The sequence below is a fragment of the Bacillus rossius genome (assembly GCF_032445375.1).
Source record: "Bacillus rossius redtenbacheri isolate Brsri chromosome 9 unlocalized genomic scaffold, Brsri_v3 Brsri_v3_scf9_2, whole genome shotgun sequence".
NCBI lineage: Eukaryota > Metazoa > Arthropoda > Insecta > Phasmatodea > Bacillidae > Bacillus > Bacillus rossius.
In genome coordinates this window covers 35070114-35088551 of record NW_026962013.1, presented here as the reverse complement: position 1 = coordinate 35088551, position 18438 = coordinate 35070114, and the positions used below count along the sequence as shown (strand labels likewise).

The window sequence follows — 18438 nt, the reverse complement described above, 5'->3', positions numbered from 1 at the left end:
CGGATGATCCAGTCGCGGATAATCGGGGTTCTACTGTATTTGTAAACACACCACCTTCCACAGACTACACAAGAACGCGGCTTTCACGTGAAACACAGCCAGAAAATGGGACTTACAATTGTTAGCGCGGCAAAGCAGAGATGTCGCAATATGGTGGCCTAAAAACTTGTACTCTTCAAGATGACGGACAATCTTCCAGCTAGTTGTTCTTTGCTTTGTTTACAATCGCGAGGCACGGATGGCCATTCTTGATTCCATATTTAGGAACAATAGTTGTTTTGAATGACGTGACGATAAGATACTTGTGCTGAATGTTCCATAAAATGATGGTTTCTTTTGATACTGAACTGAAACGAAATACAATCGGTAAATAAATTGTGTAGAGTGAAGACGAATGTACGTTTTTTACCTTGATTTCGCATTTATCTCGGAATAGTCTAGATTTTGCATTTTATAGCGGAAAAAATATAATTTAGCATATTTTTGCATCTATTTCGCGAAAACGAAAAATCACCATCCCTACTCATCGCTTTCATAGAGAATTAGGCGTTTGTAGTCATTTTTGTGTACACACAGTGTAGTATCCTTTATTCAAAATGTTTGGGACCTAAATTATTTCAAGTAAAAACAAATTTACAAATAGGCTGGTTTATAAACTAAGCAAGGAATGCAACAACGCACAATACAACCAACACAAGAAATTCACAGTCATTTATAAAGACCGCAAGTCACAAGATATACCATTTCTGTAACTTATAATTATAAAATGGTAGAAAAAATTTCTAACCCAGAGCTTCTTTTGATAGTTCTTATTTATCATGAAAACAAAAGAAATAGTGAATGATTTATTTTAAAATATTATTTTCTAACACTGTGTGAAAGTTAAACTAATGTATATGTGTATATATATGCACAGCATCTGCACCTTTAAAAGTTTTGTTTCACTTCTCTTCAAATCGGCCATTCAAAACAACAGCCAAAATGCAAGAAAGTTGGAAGTTGAGGTGAAAAATACTTGCTTTGTGTTATTGCTAGAAACAAGATTACATGGTGAATTGCGTTAAAACCAAAATAACACGAAAAACATATTACACCACATAACACCGAATTGCAAGTTAGTACACTGTTTAGCACCAAAGTGCAAGTTATCAAAGTAATCAAAAAAGTAATCTTTTAGTGTTTGAAATTCAGGGAATGTCATAATTAATTTTTTTGTGCATCTCTTATTGAATCACTTTCAAACCATAAATATTTGCTATTTTATTTTTGGTTTTTGAGATGTAACTGTTTCAGACCAATTTATTACAAATTATTTTATCGCAAAAATGTAGCATATTAATATTACCACTAAGTATTACAAAACAGCTTTTATAAAAAAAAAAAAGCGATAACACTGAAATCCTCTGTTTTAAAAACAAAAGGGACTAAAAATAAAAACTTAAATTCTTGACTCTAGTTATTGTGCCTTGCGTAGTTTACAAACCGGTATTCTAAAATGTGTTAGCTGAACAGTTTGCATCTTGCATTCTTGCGTAGTTTAAAAACCAGGCCAAGTTGATCAGTTTCAAAAAAATTAAATAAAAAAACTCAAAACTGGTGGTGCGGTGTTTCAGACTACTCACATCTCTGCGTTGCCTTTTGAGATTCTGCTGTACATACTCCGCTGGGTGGTGTCTTCAGAGCTAGATATCCGCTCTCTGGAACAGTGTGCGGGCGTCTGCCGAGGTTTCTACCTCTGCAGCAGAGACGAGGAGATATGGAGGTTGGCTTGTGTCAGGTTAGCGGTTTATGAAATCTGCTTCACCAAGTGTCATTCAGTATTGAGAATTCTGTAGAAACAAATGTGTTTTTATAAAGTTATGATTGTCCAGAAACATTTTCTAGTACACCAATCCCTCACTTAGCACATCTTCAAATTGTGTGAATTAATTTAGCACGATGTTAATTTTACAGCCCCAGTCTTGAATACAGTAAAACCTTTTTGTTGCGACCCCATTTATTGCGACCACCTCTCTATTACAACCCGATTTGAGGAACCGTGAAAAAATTGCCGAAAATCCGAAGAAAATCAGACAGAAAATAAGTTTTTTGTGATGAGTAGCGTGTTACTGCGTTGAAAACAACTGACAATTTCGGAAAACATCTATTACGACCCTATTCCTGGGAACCGTGAGGGGTCGTTTCAGAGAAGTTTGACTGTAGCATGTTTGTAAATTTTTCAAGTAATTGTGTTCAAGTATTTGAGACAAAACTATAAGTATTACAGTGTGCAGAATGTCATGAAGGCCACACTGATGTTGGAGTACTTTAGTTTTAAGCAAGTCACTGTGCGCACAATTGTCTGAAATAAGGACTCTATCAAATGTTTATATGAGTTTGTTGCTGTTGGTTGTACTAGAGGGAATATGTTTCACTTTAGATACCGGAACAGAAATGAACAGATGATTCACATGGAAAAGGTTAAATTAATGGTGCAATAAAAAAAAAAATCACAGGCTTAGGATTGGTGTGAACCAAGCAGTTATACTCAAACAAGCACTTAATTTTTGAAAAATTAAACTGTAAATATTTGAACAATAATATCGGTTTCACCGTCAGTAAAGGATGGTTTGGGATGTTTGTGGAAAGGTACGCTGATTTGAAGGTCATGCCTGGGCGGGCAAGTCAGCCAGCCGACTGATGATAAAGTACTTAATCACTTATCTTCCGTTACGCGGTGTCATATTTGTCATACAAAGTATTCAATGGTGGGCTTATAAAGATAAAAGGTGTGACATATTTATCGTTGAGTGTATTACTTAAAGAATATTTCCTTACACATATTGGAACATATTAAGTAAATTAGCCTTGCTATTTATGGAGACTAAATGCTTCAGAATACACAATTTAGAATAACACAAACAGTTTAGGAATGCATTATAGTTGCACTAAGTGAAGGGTTGGTGTACTACCATACATGTCAAAGTTTTTTGTAATGAAAACCAAGACACTCCTTATTTTCATAAAATTGAAATTTCTTAGACACTAAAGACAATTTTTTTTTCCATTTGCCATTAGTTTTAATAAATAGCAGCTCTGTTACATTAACCTACAACTAAATGTCCCCCCTTGCCTCCTCCCCCTTAAAGCACTTTTAAAATAAGGTTCACTTGTATTTCAAACAACTCTGTATACAAAAATACTAAATTTAGTTTTGATCATTGCCATTGAATCAGCGTGACATCACTGAACACAAACTTAATTATTTTTCGTCATGAGGACAATTTATTTTTTGCAGAAATGAAGCAAGAAGCTATATGCATGCAGCATGTATTAATATCTAATACATGTAGCAAAACTAATTATTCTTCCTCGTTTTGATTGTTCGTAGAGTGTGGGGTGTACATTGTGGAGGGCTGACAAACTACGAGTCATGGCGCCGGATGTTCATTGATCGACCACACTTGCAGTTCAATGGTTGCTACATCAGCAAGACCACATACATTCGACCGGGAGAGAACAGCTTTCGAGATCAATTTTATCGATCTTGGCATGTGGTGGAGTATTATCGTTATCTCAGGTTAGTGCTTGTATAGATATACATATTTTTGTACCGGGTCATTTTAGGAATCATAGAAATACAGTTCAATCTCATTACTAAGTACTTACAAGGACCTCAATTTTTTGTACTTAGGAGTGAAAGTACTTAGTACTGAACAATATATGCTTATCATCATTATAAAGAGAAAAATCATAAAATAAATAAAAAATAAAAAATAGCTTTATTATAAGATACATCATTATCATTTGGCGAACATCTGATTTCAATTTAAATATTGCTGTTTCTGCATAACTGAAGTTTATTTTTATAAATTTTTAAATTATTTTTTTAGTTGGTTTTTGAGTATGAATGATGCTCTGTTGAACAAAATGTGTTATGTCATAGAAAGTTTCCCTGATCTCTTCTGGAACCTTATCGAGTTTAGAGATGAATTTGTTCAGAATAGCTTCCGTAGCATCACAGGCGGCTCCTCACAATCAGAACCATCATGTGATTCAGATTTGATGACTGATTGAATGAATTCACTAATGATGTTGCGGTCAGTCAACACTGGTGGTGTTTTTATTTCATTATCCACAGAGACATAGTCTGTGAATGAAATAGCATCAAACTGCATTGAGGCTGACACTTCTTGCTATACTTCAGAGTCAATGTCATTGCTTTCGCATGTTTGTGCTGTAGTGTGGCTTGCATCCTGGTAATGATGAAGTTGCAGTGAGCTCATAAGCATTACAGTTTACAATGCCAGACTTTCTCCAGCAGTTGGCAATTGTTTATTGTTGAATATTCCATCATCCACCTGTGATCATCTTAATTGCCTGGTGGGCACTTACAACCTAATATTGAGCAACCTCTCATCAAGGCGATTAAAAAATGTATCTTGGCATTCTGAATAATGCCTTGATCAAGGGGCTGCAACTGAGATGTGCAGTTTGGTGGCAGAAACATCAGTTTGATGTTTTCCAGTCAAACATCGCCGCTGTGTGTTGTGCAGTTGTCCATTAACAAAATAATTTTTCTTCCTTCTTTTTTCACCAGCCAATTTGAAAATAGTTTGTGTTACTAACATAATCCGTAGGAAAACAAGAAACCCCCTTTAAGCACGTGGGAGTCTTGTATTTACCAATGGTTAATGGCCTGAATTTTTTTTTGTTCCTGTGGCATTGCAACAAAACACAGACAACCTTTCGTTTGCTTTTTTTTTTCTCTGGTGCATTTTTCACCTTTATATGCCATTGTCCTGTTAGGCAGAAGCGTGTAAAAAAAAGGCAGTTTCATCAACATTGAAAATATTGTCTAATTAGTACGACCATAGGCGAGCCCATATATTTCCATTAGGGGGGGCCCTGCTTAATTAATAAATCAGAAGCTGAATTTAGAATTAAATAGCCTAAATACATTCACTCATTGACTTGTTTATATTTTTGTGCAGTATCAACGAGATACGTTTACTAGTTAATAAAAAATTTTGAAAATATGTTGTTCTTTTTTTTTTTGCCCATAGACAATGTTTAAAGGGTACCTACACATTTTTCCTCCTCGAATTTTCCAATAGCTTGGTCCAGATCTACCCTGAAATAAACTTCTTTTCAGTGAATGCAAACACAGCAATTCAGACAACAGAACTTTAACAAACCTCTTAAAATATTTTTTTTTTGCTTTGAAATACATACACCATCGTAAAAAAAATTAAATCAAAATTCTAGATGACACAGATGACACTCAAAAGGTACATGTTTTTTTAAACCACAATAGCTTGAATTTTCAACTGACCTTGTTTTACAATGAATGATTTTTCAATCCATCATATTTTAAAAACATTAAAAAACATTTTGATTTATGTGGTGATATATTGTACTTAGTGATGGGTCGATTCCGATTCCGGAATCGGTCGGTTCCACCGATTCCTGTATAATCGTGGGATGCAGAATACAATGGTTTTGGAATCGACAATGACCGATTCCTACATTGTTTTTAAGTTTGCAAATTACATCTACGCAACGTAAAATATTAAAATGCATGCAAAAATAAATTTTAAAATACATAATACAATATTTTTTTACGGAACTGATTTACGAATTACGGTGATTGACGTATTTATTTACTTGCACCGCCATTTTCCCTACAGACAAATGCAGTATCTACTTTCCCGCTTTAAGCGAAAGAATTTTTCGGTAATTACGTTGCAGCAGCACTGTATTTAATAGTAAACCTTCAAAAATAATTAGACAAAACCAAAAATGTTTAAAGAAAATTACGTAAATGTGAACGGCAAGAAAAATAATTTAAACATTAACTATTTGATCACGGCAGCTACATTTGCCATTGTAAAGAACCTAATTTTTTGTTTCTGCTACCTGCCATGGTAAACCATATGGCCATGAACCAAATTTTTGGTGATGTGAACGTGAAAATTAAGATGTTTCACATCTCAGCACTTTAAACTTCAAATAACTAAAATGAAATAATTTTTGAATGAGATTTTACCCAAATTCACAGTGGATTACTGCGACCATATTAAAATAATTTTAAAAGCAACATAACCAAATTGCTTTAAATCTGCGTTCTTGTGCATGTTCAACGATGCTCGCCTTTACTTACTCTATGGTCCTATGGATGCTCGTTTTACATTAGATATATTTTGGAAAGGCAGTTGGCTAATCTGAATTTCCAAACATTGCTGCTGAAACGTTCGTAAATTTTTATTACCAAACATAAACAATCTTTAGAAAGTAGTTGTGTTAGTTTAACAGAATTGTTTCCAATAAATTTCTGAAATGAATTAAATGTTAACACGCAATTATATGAAGAGTTTAAATATTTTGTGTAAGAAAAACTCACCATAAAATGTGGAAATTTTGAGATGCTAAAACATGCACAGAACTTTCTTATTCAAGAACCGAAAATTTATTTTCTGTTTACGGTTGTGAAGAACTGCAAGACTGAATGGATTTATTCTTTTCACCAAGTGAGATAATTAATTTCTAGGTAATATATTAAAACGTAAGCATCTCTGACATTTTATTTTAGTGTGGTGCATATTTGTTTCTTGTCGTTTCCGTCATAATGAGATAATAAAATTTTATTTTTACATTTCCCTCTTTATTTTTTTTCGCCCTGGTCCTTTGAAATACGTATAATAGAGGTTATATTGTCATTTTATTTGGATCATTATTTAGTTGTGCTTGAAAATAAAATTCTTAACCTAACTGTACAAACCTCTTTTTTTACAATTAATTAATTGAGTTGATAATGTAAGGTATCTAAAGTTGGTTAAGTTATAACATTATTTACAATTTACGTCATAACGTCATAAGACATCTTTGATTATTGGCAGTGTTTGAACACGTGTTTCGTCTAACTATATGCAAGGTTAAAAGGCCAATTTGTGCTAGTAATTCAAGGTAGTGTAACTTGATGGTAATGAACATACTATTTAACATTATATAAGCTGTATATAATGTTAATTTCTGCACAGAAAATGAAACGCAACGCAATTACATGTTTAAAATCATAAACAATCTTTTTTTTTTTCTGAGTATATTACTCTGTTGAACATTGTCAGATAAAAATTAAGGAATCTGAATCGGATTCGAAGAATCGACCCTTTAATTTAAGAATCGAAAATGGAATCGGAATCGGTATATTTTAGGAATCGGCCCAACACTAATTGTACTCAAGCATTTTAAAGTTAACTCAAAGCACTGATTACCAACACAAATTTTAACAAACCTGCAAAATATTCTTATTTACATGGTAATACATTCTACTTAATTATGTTCAGATTAACATAAACTTCTTATTAAAAACACACATCTTAACAAACCTGCAAAAGATTTTCATTTACATGGTAATAAATTCTACGAAGTTACGTTAACGAAAACGTTATATCAAAGTTCTGATTACAATCACAAACACAAATATTAAAAACTTGCAAAGCATCCTATTTTTTTTCAATCAATTGCTAAATTTAATAGACTCAACAAATCGAGAACAGTTTTGATTACAAAAAGAAATGTTTAGAAACATTCTACTGTATTTAATTACGTTCAAGTTAACCCAAAGTTATGGTTACAAAAACGCAAAAAAGTCAAGGTAACTTTCTCTCAACAGCTTGGAACTATCTATCATAATTTAAAGTTGTTTTCCAATGAACATAATTATAATGATATCCAGGCAATTGTAAGGTAAACAAACCGGCAAGCATTTTTATTTATCTTGTAATACTTGCACAGTTTGAGTGTCACAGTGCCAGGAATATACGAATATTAATGAACACATTAGAGAAAATGCCATTACATTAGGGGGAGGCCATGGCCCACCTGGCCCCCCCTGTAGGCACGCCTATGAGTACGACTTAAAAATACTCTCTAGCTTTCTTCCTTCCATTGGTTTACTGCCTCTGTGTCTGTATCTTTATCCTCCCCACACACAACCCTCCATGATATACCATGTCATTCCTGGAAGCGGTGCAACCATTCCGAACGGGCTTCGAAGTCTTTGATGTCCATAAGCAATGCAAACACTGTTTTGCTTTAGCTTGTAACATTGGGTCAGTTACTGGAACATTTTTTGATGGTACTTTCAACCATTTGTTCAAAGCATCTTCCAGACCTTGGTGATCTCCGGACCGAAGCCTTTTGTGGTCACAACCAAACAAAAATTCTTCATACATTTTTTCAATTTTTGCCAAGTTTTTTACAATCATACGGTCGTCGTCGCATTGCCATTTGTCTTCGCAACTGTGACGTGCTTTTTTCCTTTGTCCGGTTCTCTGAGCATTTACACTTTTTTCCTTAAGCGTGAATTGCTTTAGTTTCTTTTTAACTCCGGGATCACTCATTTTTTTAGCACAAATACAATGAGGTGTCTAAAAATCGTAACGTGAAAATAAATTCAAAGCAATAACAATTAGGGCATGGACTTAATACAAAAGCGTGACATTTTTCTTTCGAACTTCAGTATTTTGATGTAACGAGTGGTGTTGTGTTGTTCACATTACATATTAGGTACATTAATCTATGGTAGTGCATCAAGCCTTTTTTTTTATGTTTTAAGGTTTTAGAGGTTAGAAATTTTGTTGTGGTGGTATGTTTGATATCTTTTTGTTTGATGGTTAACTTTAATCATTTAGTTGAAAATTTATTTACCAGTTCAAGTAAATTTTGGATTAGCAATGCCACGCTAGTAATGGAATTTATATGTTATAGTGTGAATCATGATACTTTAAAACAATTTTGCATGTGACACGTACTGCTGGCGGTGTTGCCTGCCGCAGGTTCTTCCCGGATGGGCTGGTGCTGATGCTCACCACCCCCGACGAGCCGGCCACCAGTCTGCAGCAGCTTCGCTACCGCATGCCGCGCAACCCCACCGTGCTCTCGGGGCACTACCGCCTGCACGACGACTGTGTCGTCATCGCGCTCCAGCGACAGAACCTGTCCGGGAACAACCGCTACCGCGCACGTCGCAGAGAGGCGGCTCCCGAGCTCGCCGAGCAAACCTTCAACATAGTAGGTCCTGTGTGCACTCTAGCTTCGGTCTCCTGAACAGGCTGTCCACATACTGATTCTACCAGAAGTTAAAAACTTAGGTGTCCGTATACAGTAGTATTAAAACTAAAATTAAACTGTAGGAAAAGTTGTATTTATGTGGGGGGGGGGACAAAGATTTTTTATAGTTTTACCCATCTAAAACTTATATAACATACATTTTAAGACAAATAAGGCAAATTCCGTTTAATCTGGAATTTTAGCGATCCAGACAGGATCGAGCTCCATTTAGTCTGGATCAGCAGGGACTAGGGAAAATAAATGGTTTAGTTCAAAATTTTGAATGTTAAAGTTATATTCTGATAACCAACATTAAAAAAATCAACTATGAAGTGTATTAATATGGATTTTGATGGTGTTTATGCATTCGTACTTTCAGGAATTAAAGATTATGAATCATCGCCACCGCATGAACGTCCAGCTGGCATGGCAATTCTACTCTGTGTACGTGCAGTACAGGAACGGCCAGGGAAGTTCCACCAAGTTTGATCTTCCGGCCAGTCGCTACCCGCCGTTCTGGTTCTCTCGCGTCAAGAGCTACGGAGCTGTGTCGGAGAGCCCCCTGCAGTGATGGGGGGTGAAACGGGGGTCTGTATTCTGCGTCGGAGGTACCACTCTTTCCCTCTCTCGGGTCAGCCTTCTCTAACTGTATGTTCTGTTCAAATACTGTTGTGTGTCCGTTGTCAGCTAAGCAGTTCATATTTTCACTTTTGGAAGTTGTATTATGAGTGTTGGAAGTAGTCACAGTAATTATGATACAACAATGTAGAAATATTTTAGTGCTTGTCTTTGTTTTAGACCCAATTAATACATAACTGTAATCTGATCAACTGTTGTTTTGTGATGCTTTCGCGGTTCTTTTTGATTTGTGTATTGTGATCTTTACTTTGTACTTGGTAGTTCTCAAAGAGGCATTGAGAATTTCCACAGTTAGTGTAGCTCACAATTGTCAAATGTTATGCCATAATTATGATTGAAAAAATATTTCATAGTTTCTAAAAGTCTTGGTTACTTCGGGTAGTAAAAAGGATGTGGAATAATTACTGTGACTCATTAGTGAAATGTATCAGTGTATCAGTTTTTAAGAAATCTTTTATGTCTGCCAAATATTTTTGGAAATAAGTAATATGCAACATGAAAAGCAGTATTGGAGTGATGAAAATGAAGTTATGGTTTTACAAAACAATTACTAGGCTGCTGATTTGACAACCTGACTAAATGATTCATATAAATTGTTTCACTGTTTTTCTCATAAAAATTATTTATTATTCACTAATTTTATTTAAAAAAAAGAAACACTAAGAACTCTAAATGACAGAATTTTACTATCTATTTGTAATTTCTTTGATGTGTGTAAATGTTATACATAGATTGTAACTTATTTTATTTTCATAATGAATTTGATTGTTAAGTTTGATAAGTTTATTTTCCATCCAGCCTTTAACTGGGTATTATAAAATTAACTTTTTGGTGATTAGTGAAATCAGCCATAGTAATTCATCCTGTAGGGATTATTAGCTGTAGATTTGTGGCTGAAATCTAGTAGTGTAAGTAATTATGCTGTAGTCTTTGCATTATCTACCAAGCTTGTGTGTCCCTTGATGTGTAAAATAAGAAAGAGCACAACTAACTTGCATGGCAAGAATATTAGTCTTAGAATATTTATTTCTTCGTGTTACATATGGGTCTAAGAATGCAACGGTCAGCGTGACCAATACTCATGTAACTGGGCGTGTTCCCGTGGCTGCCTCGCCAAGACGCAGTCAAGATGGTGGTGAGCACCAAAGAGCACAGAGAAGGGGCTTCGTACCATGTGTCAGGGTCCTAGCGAGGCAGGCAACCCATTTGCACTCCACAGTAGCTTTAGTGCAGTTTTCAGTAGTGCTTTGCGAGTCATCTAGCGTGTGGTTTTCCTTCACAAGCTTTAGGTTATAGATATGAACATTACTGTAATCCTGTTGTCAGTCTTTGCAGTTTATTCCACTAGATCATTCAGAAATGAATCTTGAACATATATTAATAATATCGAACTTAGTAAACAGTAATGATGAATAATGATTATGATAAATTAAACTCTCAATGTATATAGAGAGTTACAGGATTGAATTTAAAGATTGCACATAATTATAATACTAGCTAGCTAAATAAATGTAAGGTTATATTCTCAATTGAACCATTAGATTTGTGTGTTTGACCTTATTTTAGCTTTGATGATAGCCTACCGGCATGGGGAATATGGTTGAAAATATATTGACATAATTAATTAAAAGATAATATATTATAAACCTGTTGAAGAGTTATAAAGAATTTAACTTTTAAAATATTTCCTGCATGCATTGTACTTTTGAAAGTGTTGAAAACAGTTGTCATCGGTGAAGCAGGTAATATACTTCATTATCCTGATGAACGTTCCAGCGTGACGGGCAATAACTTCTCTTGCCAGTTGTTAAACCTGCACCAGTCCTTGACACCACCTGATTATGTATGTCTGAGGGCTTTAACAATACTAAATACTGTATAATTTAAACCATGTAGTATTTTTACTTGATACCAAGTGAATTATCACCATATTTACAGTTATTTAGTATGTCACACACTTTTTAATACATAATTTAAATTCAACGGTGGTGTGTGTGTAGTATTATCGCAGAGGAGGAAGTGAACAAAAGTTGGTGCCTTGTGGCAAGAATCTGATTGCCGGACTGGAGAGTTGATAATAATCTATCAGGGTGGTGTGAAGGCGCAGTGACATAGTGCCATGCAGTATGAAACATGTTAGAGTAGGTTGTGTAGCTGTTAGTACATGTTTAAGACACCTAGTGGTGTTGAGGTCATGCAGGGGCCTACAAGTGACATTCATAGCATGTAAGTTTTTTAATCCACATCACCAAAAATTGTGGAGAAGCCTTTTTATGTAACTTTTTGGTGTTATTTTTGTAGTCATAATTTGCTGTACTGTATTTGACAGAGTTGGGTAAGTTTCTCTGTATTCCCTTGTGTTACTTTAATTTGTGGGGTTGGTTCTCTTTTCGTGTTTTAATGTTGTGTACTTAAGTTTGACATTTTAGTGTTAGAGTGTTGTGAACTTTACCCGAGTGTGTTGTAATGTAGTTTGCAAGCTAGCAGAAGACTTGTATCAGACATGCTTAAGCTTGCAGCATAGTCTACTGTTTAGGTATGTACTTAAGTCTTTACTGTCTTGCAACAGTATAAACTTGCATGAAGCACACATGTTTCAAATGTAAATAGGGATAGTGAATAGTAGAGTATAATTTATGGTTAAACATAGGCTAGTGTTTTGTGATGATATTTTTTCCACTATATGGTATGTGATTAAGAATAAACAAAAAAAAATTCATTAAAGATCAGCTTTGGGTGAGATGTGTGTATTTTTTTTCTTTTTGGTTGATATTTCCTGCATAAGTTTATAATGTTAAACTTGTTTTTTCTGATGTAGTGTGACTTCATCAGTATTTAATTGCAAAATATTGTTATATTTTTGTTAAAGTATGTTGTATAGTGCATCAAACTGCCATTTTTAATCAATCTAGAAGCATTCAGAAAACATTTTGAATTTCATACCTCTTTCCAAAACTGTTCTTTGTAAAAAAAAAGTTTTAAGTGAACATCAAGGGATGAAATTATTAAAGACATTAAATTTTTCTAATACATCAGTACACTTTATCTGTACAAATAAATAAAAGGGAAGTGTATGTGGTGGTTATTAAAGTGATTATGTTACTGGTGGTTGTTTTGAGTGCGTGGAAGACGCAAGAGCAGGCAGCGCTGTGTAGCGCATGTGATCTACACTGACTGAGAGTTATTGCTCGGCATGCACACCGAAGAGGGTGAGCGACTGTCGCTGCTTGTCAGATGTCGACTGACTTATGGTTATTATTGCTGTTACGATCACCACCACAACTCCTGTATTGGGATTATATTGTTAGCTCTTGAAACTGTTGTACTGGCATCAAAAGGCACATTAAAAGGAAGTATTAAAGTTGACCACAAGGTCCTCGTGTTTGATTAGCTCTGAGTGGATGCTTCCTTTCGTTACCCAGCCGACTACACTATGTGCAGAAAACCCAACTTAGACATAATTGCGTTAGAAGTCATCCTGAGAACTTAATTTTACATTCTTACAATTTACTAACACTGTTTTCACTCAACCTAAACTTTGAAATTCAGTACTTTTAACAAGAAAATATAAAATATCAATTTTTTTTTTGTAAAACACATTTTTCAATAATTTTACGTATAAATGTTTTATTAAAACTTCTTGGGCAAGTTCTAAAATTGATTCACCAGTTACTTTTAGAAGTCCTGTATATGTAGTGCTGGATGTTAGTTCCTCGGGGGATTAGAGCTGGGCCGATGCCGATCCCCGATCGTAATAATCGGCCGATTTTGTTAATTTTGCCGATCATAATGATCGGCAAAACGTAGCCGATTATTTGAGCCGATCATTGGTCTCCTACTGCAAACTTATAACATTGAATAATTACCTATACCTAACAACTTTCCATGTTTGTTTACGGTACTTTTCGGGAAGAAAATTTCATTATTCATCAAAAATAGTATGATTTAATAATTTAAAACTAACCACACACGAAAAAAAATATACCAATAAAGTAAACAAATACCGTAAGTTTTATAAACATTGAACAGTTACATACCTAAGTATCAATTTCCACGTATATTTACGGTACTTTCGGTAAAATAATTTTCCATTATACTATTTGCAAAGTTATTTATCATTTACGAACCTAAAACTATGTATTTGTTTACCATTTACGGTTAATATTACCGGAATGGCGAATGGCGACTGTTGTTTAGGTTGGTAGTTGGTTATGTGACGCCAGAGATTAAAGTGACGCGCGTCGCGCGACGGAATTCGTACGGATTAATGGCGCTAGTAGTCTCGTGGTTAGTAAACAACTACTCTTCGGGAATTCATCTATTTAGTTTTTTATCGCTAAATATGGCCTATTGAAAGTTTTGTTTAGCAAAATTAATATTCTTATGCTGTTTAGCGGGAAATAGAGCTTAACTTTCTTTTGTATAAAAACCTGGTTGATGAGTTTTGTTTCCCACAGTAGATCCTCATTAATCCGTGACGAGCTAATACGGGAATCGGATAATCCGGGACGATTTAAAAGTGCAGAAAAAAAAGAGAAGCTAAAGTTGTCAGCGCTTAAAATTAACGTCACGCGGGCCGGCTGGCAAACACTGCAAGCCATCGGGTGAGCCGCCCAACTCTGCAGCTGTTTGTACCGACCCTTTGTGTCGCCCCCCTTTCAGCTGTCACATTTGTCACTCTTTAAACTTGAGGGGGATGTCCTAACTTCTGCTTCCCGTCTCCCGTTTGTTTGAATGTTGTTTCACGTGCTGCTGTGTTACTTTCCGCCCGCCAACGCACGGCAGGCGCCTGGCGAGTGACGTGTCTGGCTGGCATTCGGCTGGTCGAAAGGGTGGAGGGGGGTGGGGAGCTACCCAATATTTATGTATACAAGGTCAGCACGATCTTATCTTTCTCTCTTCGGCTGTTGTAAATGACCATGAACTAATGGCTAGGCAGTGCCGTATTTTTTTAAGCCGAGACAACAATTCGAAGGCGGCCCTTACCGTTAACCGATTATCCGGGTTTATTTATTTATTTATTTATTTTACAGAATTTCAATTATCCGGGCATCGGCGGGTCCCAATGAACACGAATAATGGGGAATTTACTATTTTTATCCATGTGCTGCCAAGGCGCAGTAAGCCTCGGGAGATGTTACGTCACATGACCTTGGCCTTAACCCAGCTGCACGCTGGTGTCTGAGAAGCTTGTCAAGACCTTCCGGGCTTACCTGTATAATCGCTAGTCCGTGAAATTTATGATGTGATTTTTAAGTAATCATGTCAATGAAAAGTAGTTTTGTCTGAGAATATTTCACCGTTTATAGTGATCCGTCAAAAGCAACGTGTAATCAGAGGTACTTGAAAGGCTCTAATCGGCTCAGAAGATCGGCAGCAGATGATCGGCATCGGCATGATCAGCAAAATAGGTGATCGGCCCAGCTCTACGGGGGATCTAACGTGGTAGGGTGAAACTATCGGTGGGGATCTAGATGCGGTGAGGTGTTAGTGCTAACCCAACTGCTCCCTGGACAGACAGTAGCTGAGGCCAGTTTCAAGAGTGGTCCCTCATCCGATTTGGCGCCTGCAGAGCACTGGGGAGGTGGAAAACCGTGATTTATAGAAGAGGGGTGGAATCTTTACAGCTAGTGGGTGGGGTACTGTACGAGCCAAACATCTTGGCGGCTGGTGCCACTAGTTCCTCGCTTGATGGTCTTCGCAGTGGCCCTGATCATTTTAACCAGTATTTATGACTGTTAAATCACACACAGGTCGTTTAGAAAAGCATTGACTGAATTTTCACTGGCCAAGATGTTTGTCTTGGGCAGTTCAGTCTGGAACAATAATGGAAACAGTAACGTAGCCCTTGTCTCCAGTGATGTGCCTGAGGAGTTTGTCCTGTCGTAGCAACTGGTGCCGAGGAACTGGGCTGGTGTGTCATAAAGCCCTTGGTATTGGCTTCAGCTTCGGAGCAGAAAGCAAGGCAACTGTGCCGAGGCTGTTGGTGCGGCGGGCTTGCCGGTCCAGGAGCACTGGTTAGTTTCTAGCCAAGCTTCACCTCTGGTACAGTCCTGGATGGAAGGGCTGCAGGGGGGATTGTGAACACACCTTTTGTAGAATGAAGACACGACCAACAAAGTAGGTCATGGAGATTACCACTGAAAGAAGCTGTGACTACGAACACAACATTTTTTTTTTAAACTCTGACCATGGATGACATTATGACCCCATATAATGTAACCTTTGATTATGATCACATGTTTTGGTTTTGGATGGTACATATTCATTGCACCGGTGCTATGTAATATACCACATGTGGTATAGAGTGAGTAAATGGTTAGTGATGTAATTTAGCTAAAAAAAATTAAGAATTAGTGTGCAATTTTTTCTTATTTTTGCATTTTAAAACTGACACCAATAATTAACACTGGGAATTATAGTATATTGTGTAATGTCAGCCAAGTCCTGGGTGTACTGCAAAGTTGTACAAGTAAAGTGTGTGCAATCAACACAAACACTATTACCCTCTTTTATCGCATAATCGTCGCACTCGTGGCACCCATATTTCAGGGTGTCAAAATTTGGAAAAAAAAACCTCTCGCGTAAACGTCGAATGTAGTTTTTGGTCCCAATATTAGATTCCAAGCGCTTTGTGTGGGTATTTTTTTCAGTATAAAACAATGTATTTTAAAATAGAAATCTAACATTTATTCGGACATTACCACTTACTTATTTAATTAACGGAAATCCAAAGTTGTCTGACGTGTAAATTATCTTTTAAAGAAATTTGAAATGTTATAACCTTCATCTGTACGTCAACGTCGCCGCGGTGTATCGCTTACAAAAATGTAGCCAGCGCTCGTTGCAATCATTAATGTTTGGTTATGTTGCTTCCCGTATAGAGCGCGCACACATAGCCGAATATAGATATCTCGCCGATTTCATACAATGCGCGCTCTCTATCACGTGCTGAGTTAACTACATTTGATAGCCTGCATTCTTTCGTGTTGTGTACTACGGTAGTTACGCGTTCGTATGGCTTGAATTTGGATAACAGATGTTTTTCTATTTAAAGTTGAAGAAAGTTTTTTTGTTGTATGACTTATTAATTTATATTTTTTGGCATGCTATTTTATACTTCACGTTTTAAAGAAATGTACTTTACATGAATGGGTTTGTTTTTATGAATAACTTTATCTAACAAAAAAAATTTTTTCTGTATAATCGTCGCACATTTTTTACTAAAATCACGTTTGAAATGTTGGGGTGCGACGATTATGCGAGAAAACACAGTACTTATACTTCCTATCACACACATTTCTGAACACTGATATATATTACCCAAAACAGCAATTTTTTTTTATTCGTGAAATATGCTCGATGAAATATTAATATTACATAAATTATGGTATTTGTGTACAAAAAAAAATTATTATAGAGCAGGAATGTTAAGCCCTCGCCAAAATTCATGAGTTGCAGGAATCTGTTTATTTTATTTTTTTCTATTTAATATAAAAGAAATTCACAATTTTTGTAAATGGTACAGAAATATTCATGTAAAATTACAAATTTTTGTAAATTTGTACATTTACATGAATATTACTACAAAATAATTTTTGCAGTAATACTGGGTTCAGATTCTTACACAGACATTTTTAATTTGTGTTGTCCCATTACCTCATATTTTTAAAGTTACTCATATTTGTAAACTGTTCCCTGAATATCTTTTCAGTATTAATTGAAAACAAAATACTGTCCAATTATTGAATATTCAATTATCTTTCCCTTAGTTAGAAAAAATTACATTTGAATGAAACATCAATTTAAATATAAAATTATGCTCCAATTTTTGTAAGAAATATTTAGTATTATTATTTTGAAAAATGTACACACTTGTACAAAGTTACAATATCTTGTATTACTATTTCTCTGCTACTGGTTTCCAAAGTAATTTATTTTTTGTAAACATACAGAACATTTTTTTCCTGTGCAGTGTCTGCATGTATATGATTGAAGCAATGAGAAGTAGAACCGAGGAAAGTTGTTAAATGGCAGCCACATTATTTGTTGTGATAGTATGCCTTTGTTTGTGCAGCATGAACACATGTAAAGCTGTGTTCCCTGCTGGCATATGTTGGGTGGGCATCAGACGAGACAACTATGAGTTATGCGAGGAGTGGGTTCTGAGCTCCAAGTTTTTCTCCCTTCCTCCCCCTCCCACAAGCCAGTGCGCCTACCTGCTGCCAGTCTACAAACAGCTGTCCCTCCGATTGGAGCGATGGGGTCGATATTCTTCAGCACGTCGCCCTCCCGCTGTTCTGGAGAGCCACATACACTCCCCCTTCGAAAGCATTCTTGCGACTGAATGGCCAGTGGCGCGACCCTAAGTGCTCTTAGTCCCGTTGCACACACAGCGGATTTATCCGAGCAGACACCCCACTGTCGCTTATGGTCGGATATTTTACCGTCGCTAATGATCGGATATTTCACCGCCGGCAATGGACGGAAAAATTTACGTCGGTACCAGCAGTTGTAGTTCTGGAACCAATTTCAGTTCAGTTGTGTAGTCTGAAATGAACCAAGAGCAGCTCCTAGCATTGTTATTCCGTCGTCGAATGAGAAGATGAAGAAAATTTCGACTGTTTTGGGTTCATCCAATTAATAAACAAAGAAATGAGGTTGGCGCATTCTACACATTGTTCGAAGAGTTGAGGAAAGATGACA

At 36.1% G+C, this 18438-nt stretch overlaps 1 protein-coding gene across 2 annotated transcripts in view; it reads left to right on the top strand.

Moving 5' to 3' along the window:
- LOC134543178 (F-box only protein 9) overlaps nt 1-13104 on the top strand; it is a 49035-nt gene extending 35931 nt beyond the window's left edge. For both annotated transcript variants that reach the window (XM_063388069.1, XM_063388068.1), the window contains exons 6-9: nt 1614-1777; nt 3371-3559; nt 8820-9054; nt 9473-13104. In XM_063388069.1, the coding sequence (XP_063244139.1) occupies nt 1614-1777; nt 3371-3559; nt 8820-9054; nt 9473-9664 (780 nt within the window). In that variant the 3' untranslated portion in view covers nt 9665-13104. The remainder of the gene's footprint in view (nt 1-1613; nt 1778-3370; nt 3560-8819; nt 9055-9472) is intronic.
- Nucleotides 13105-18438: the final 5334 nt, after the last annotated feature.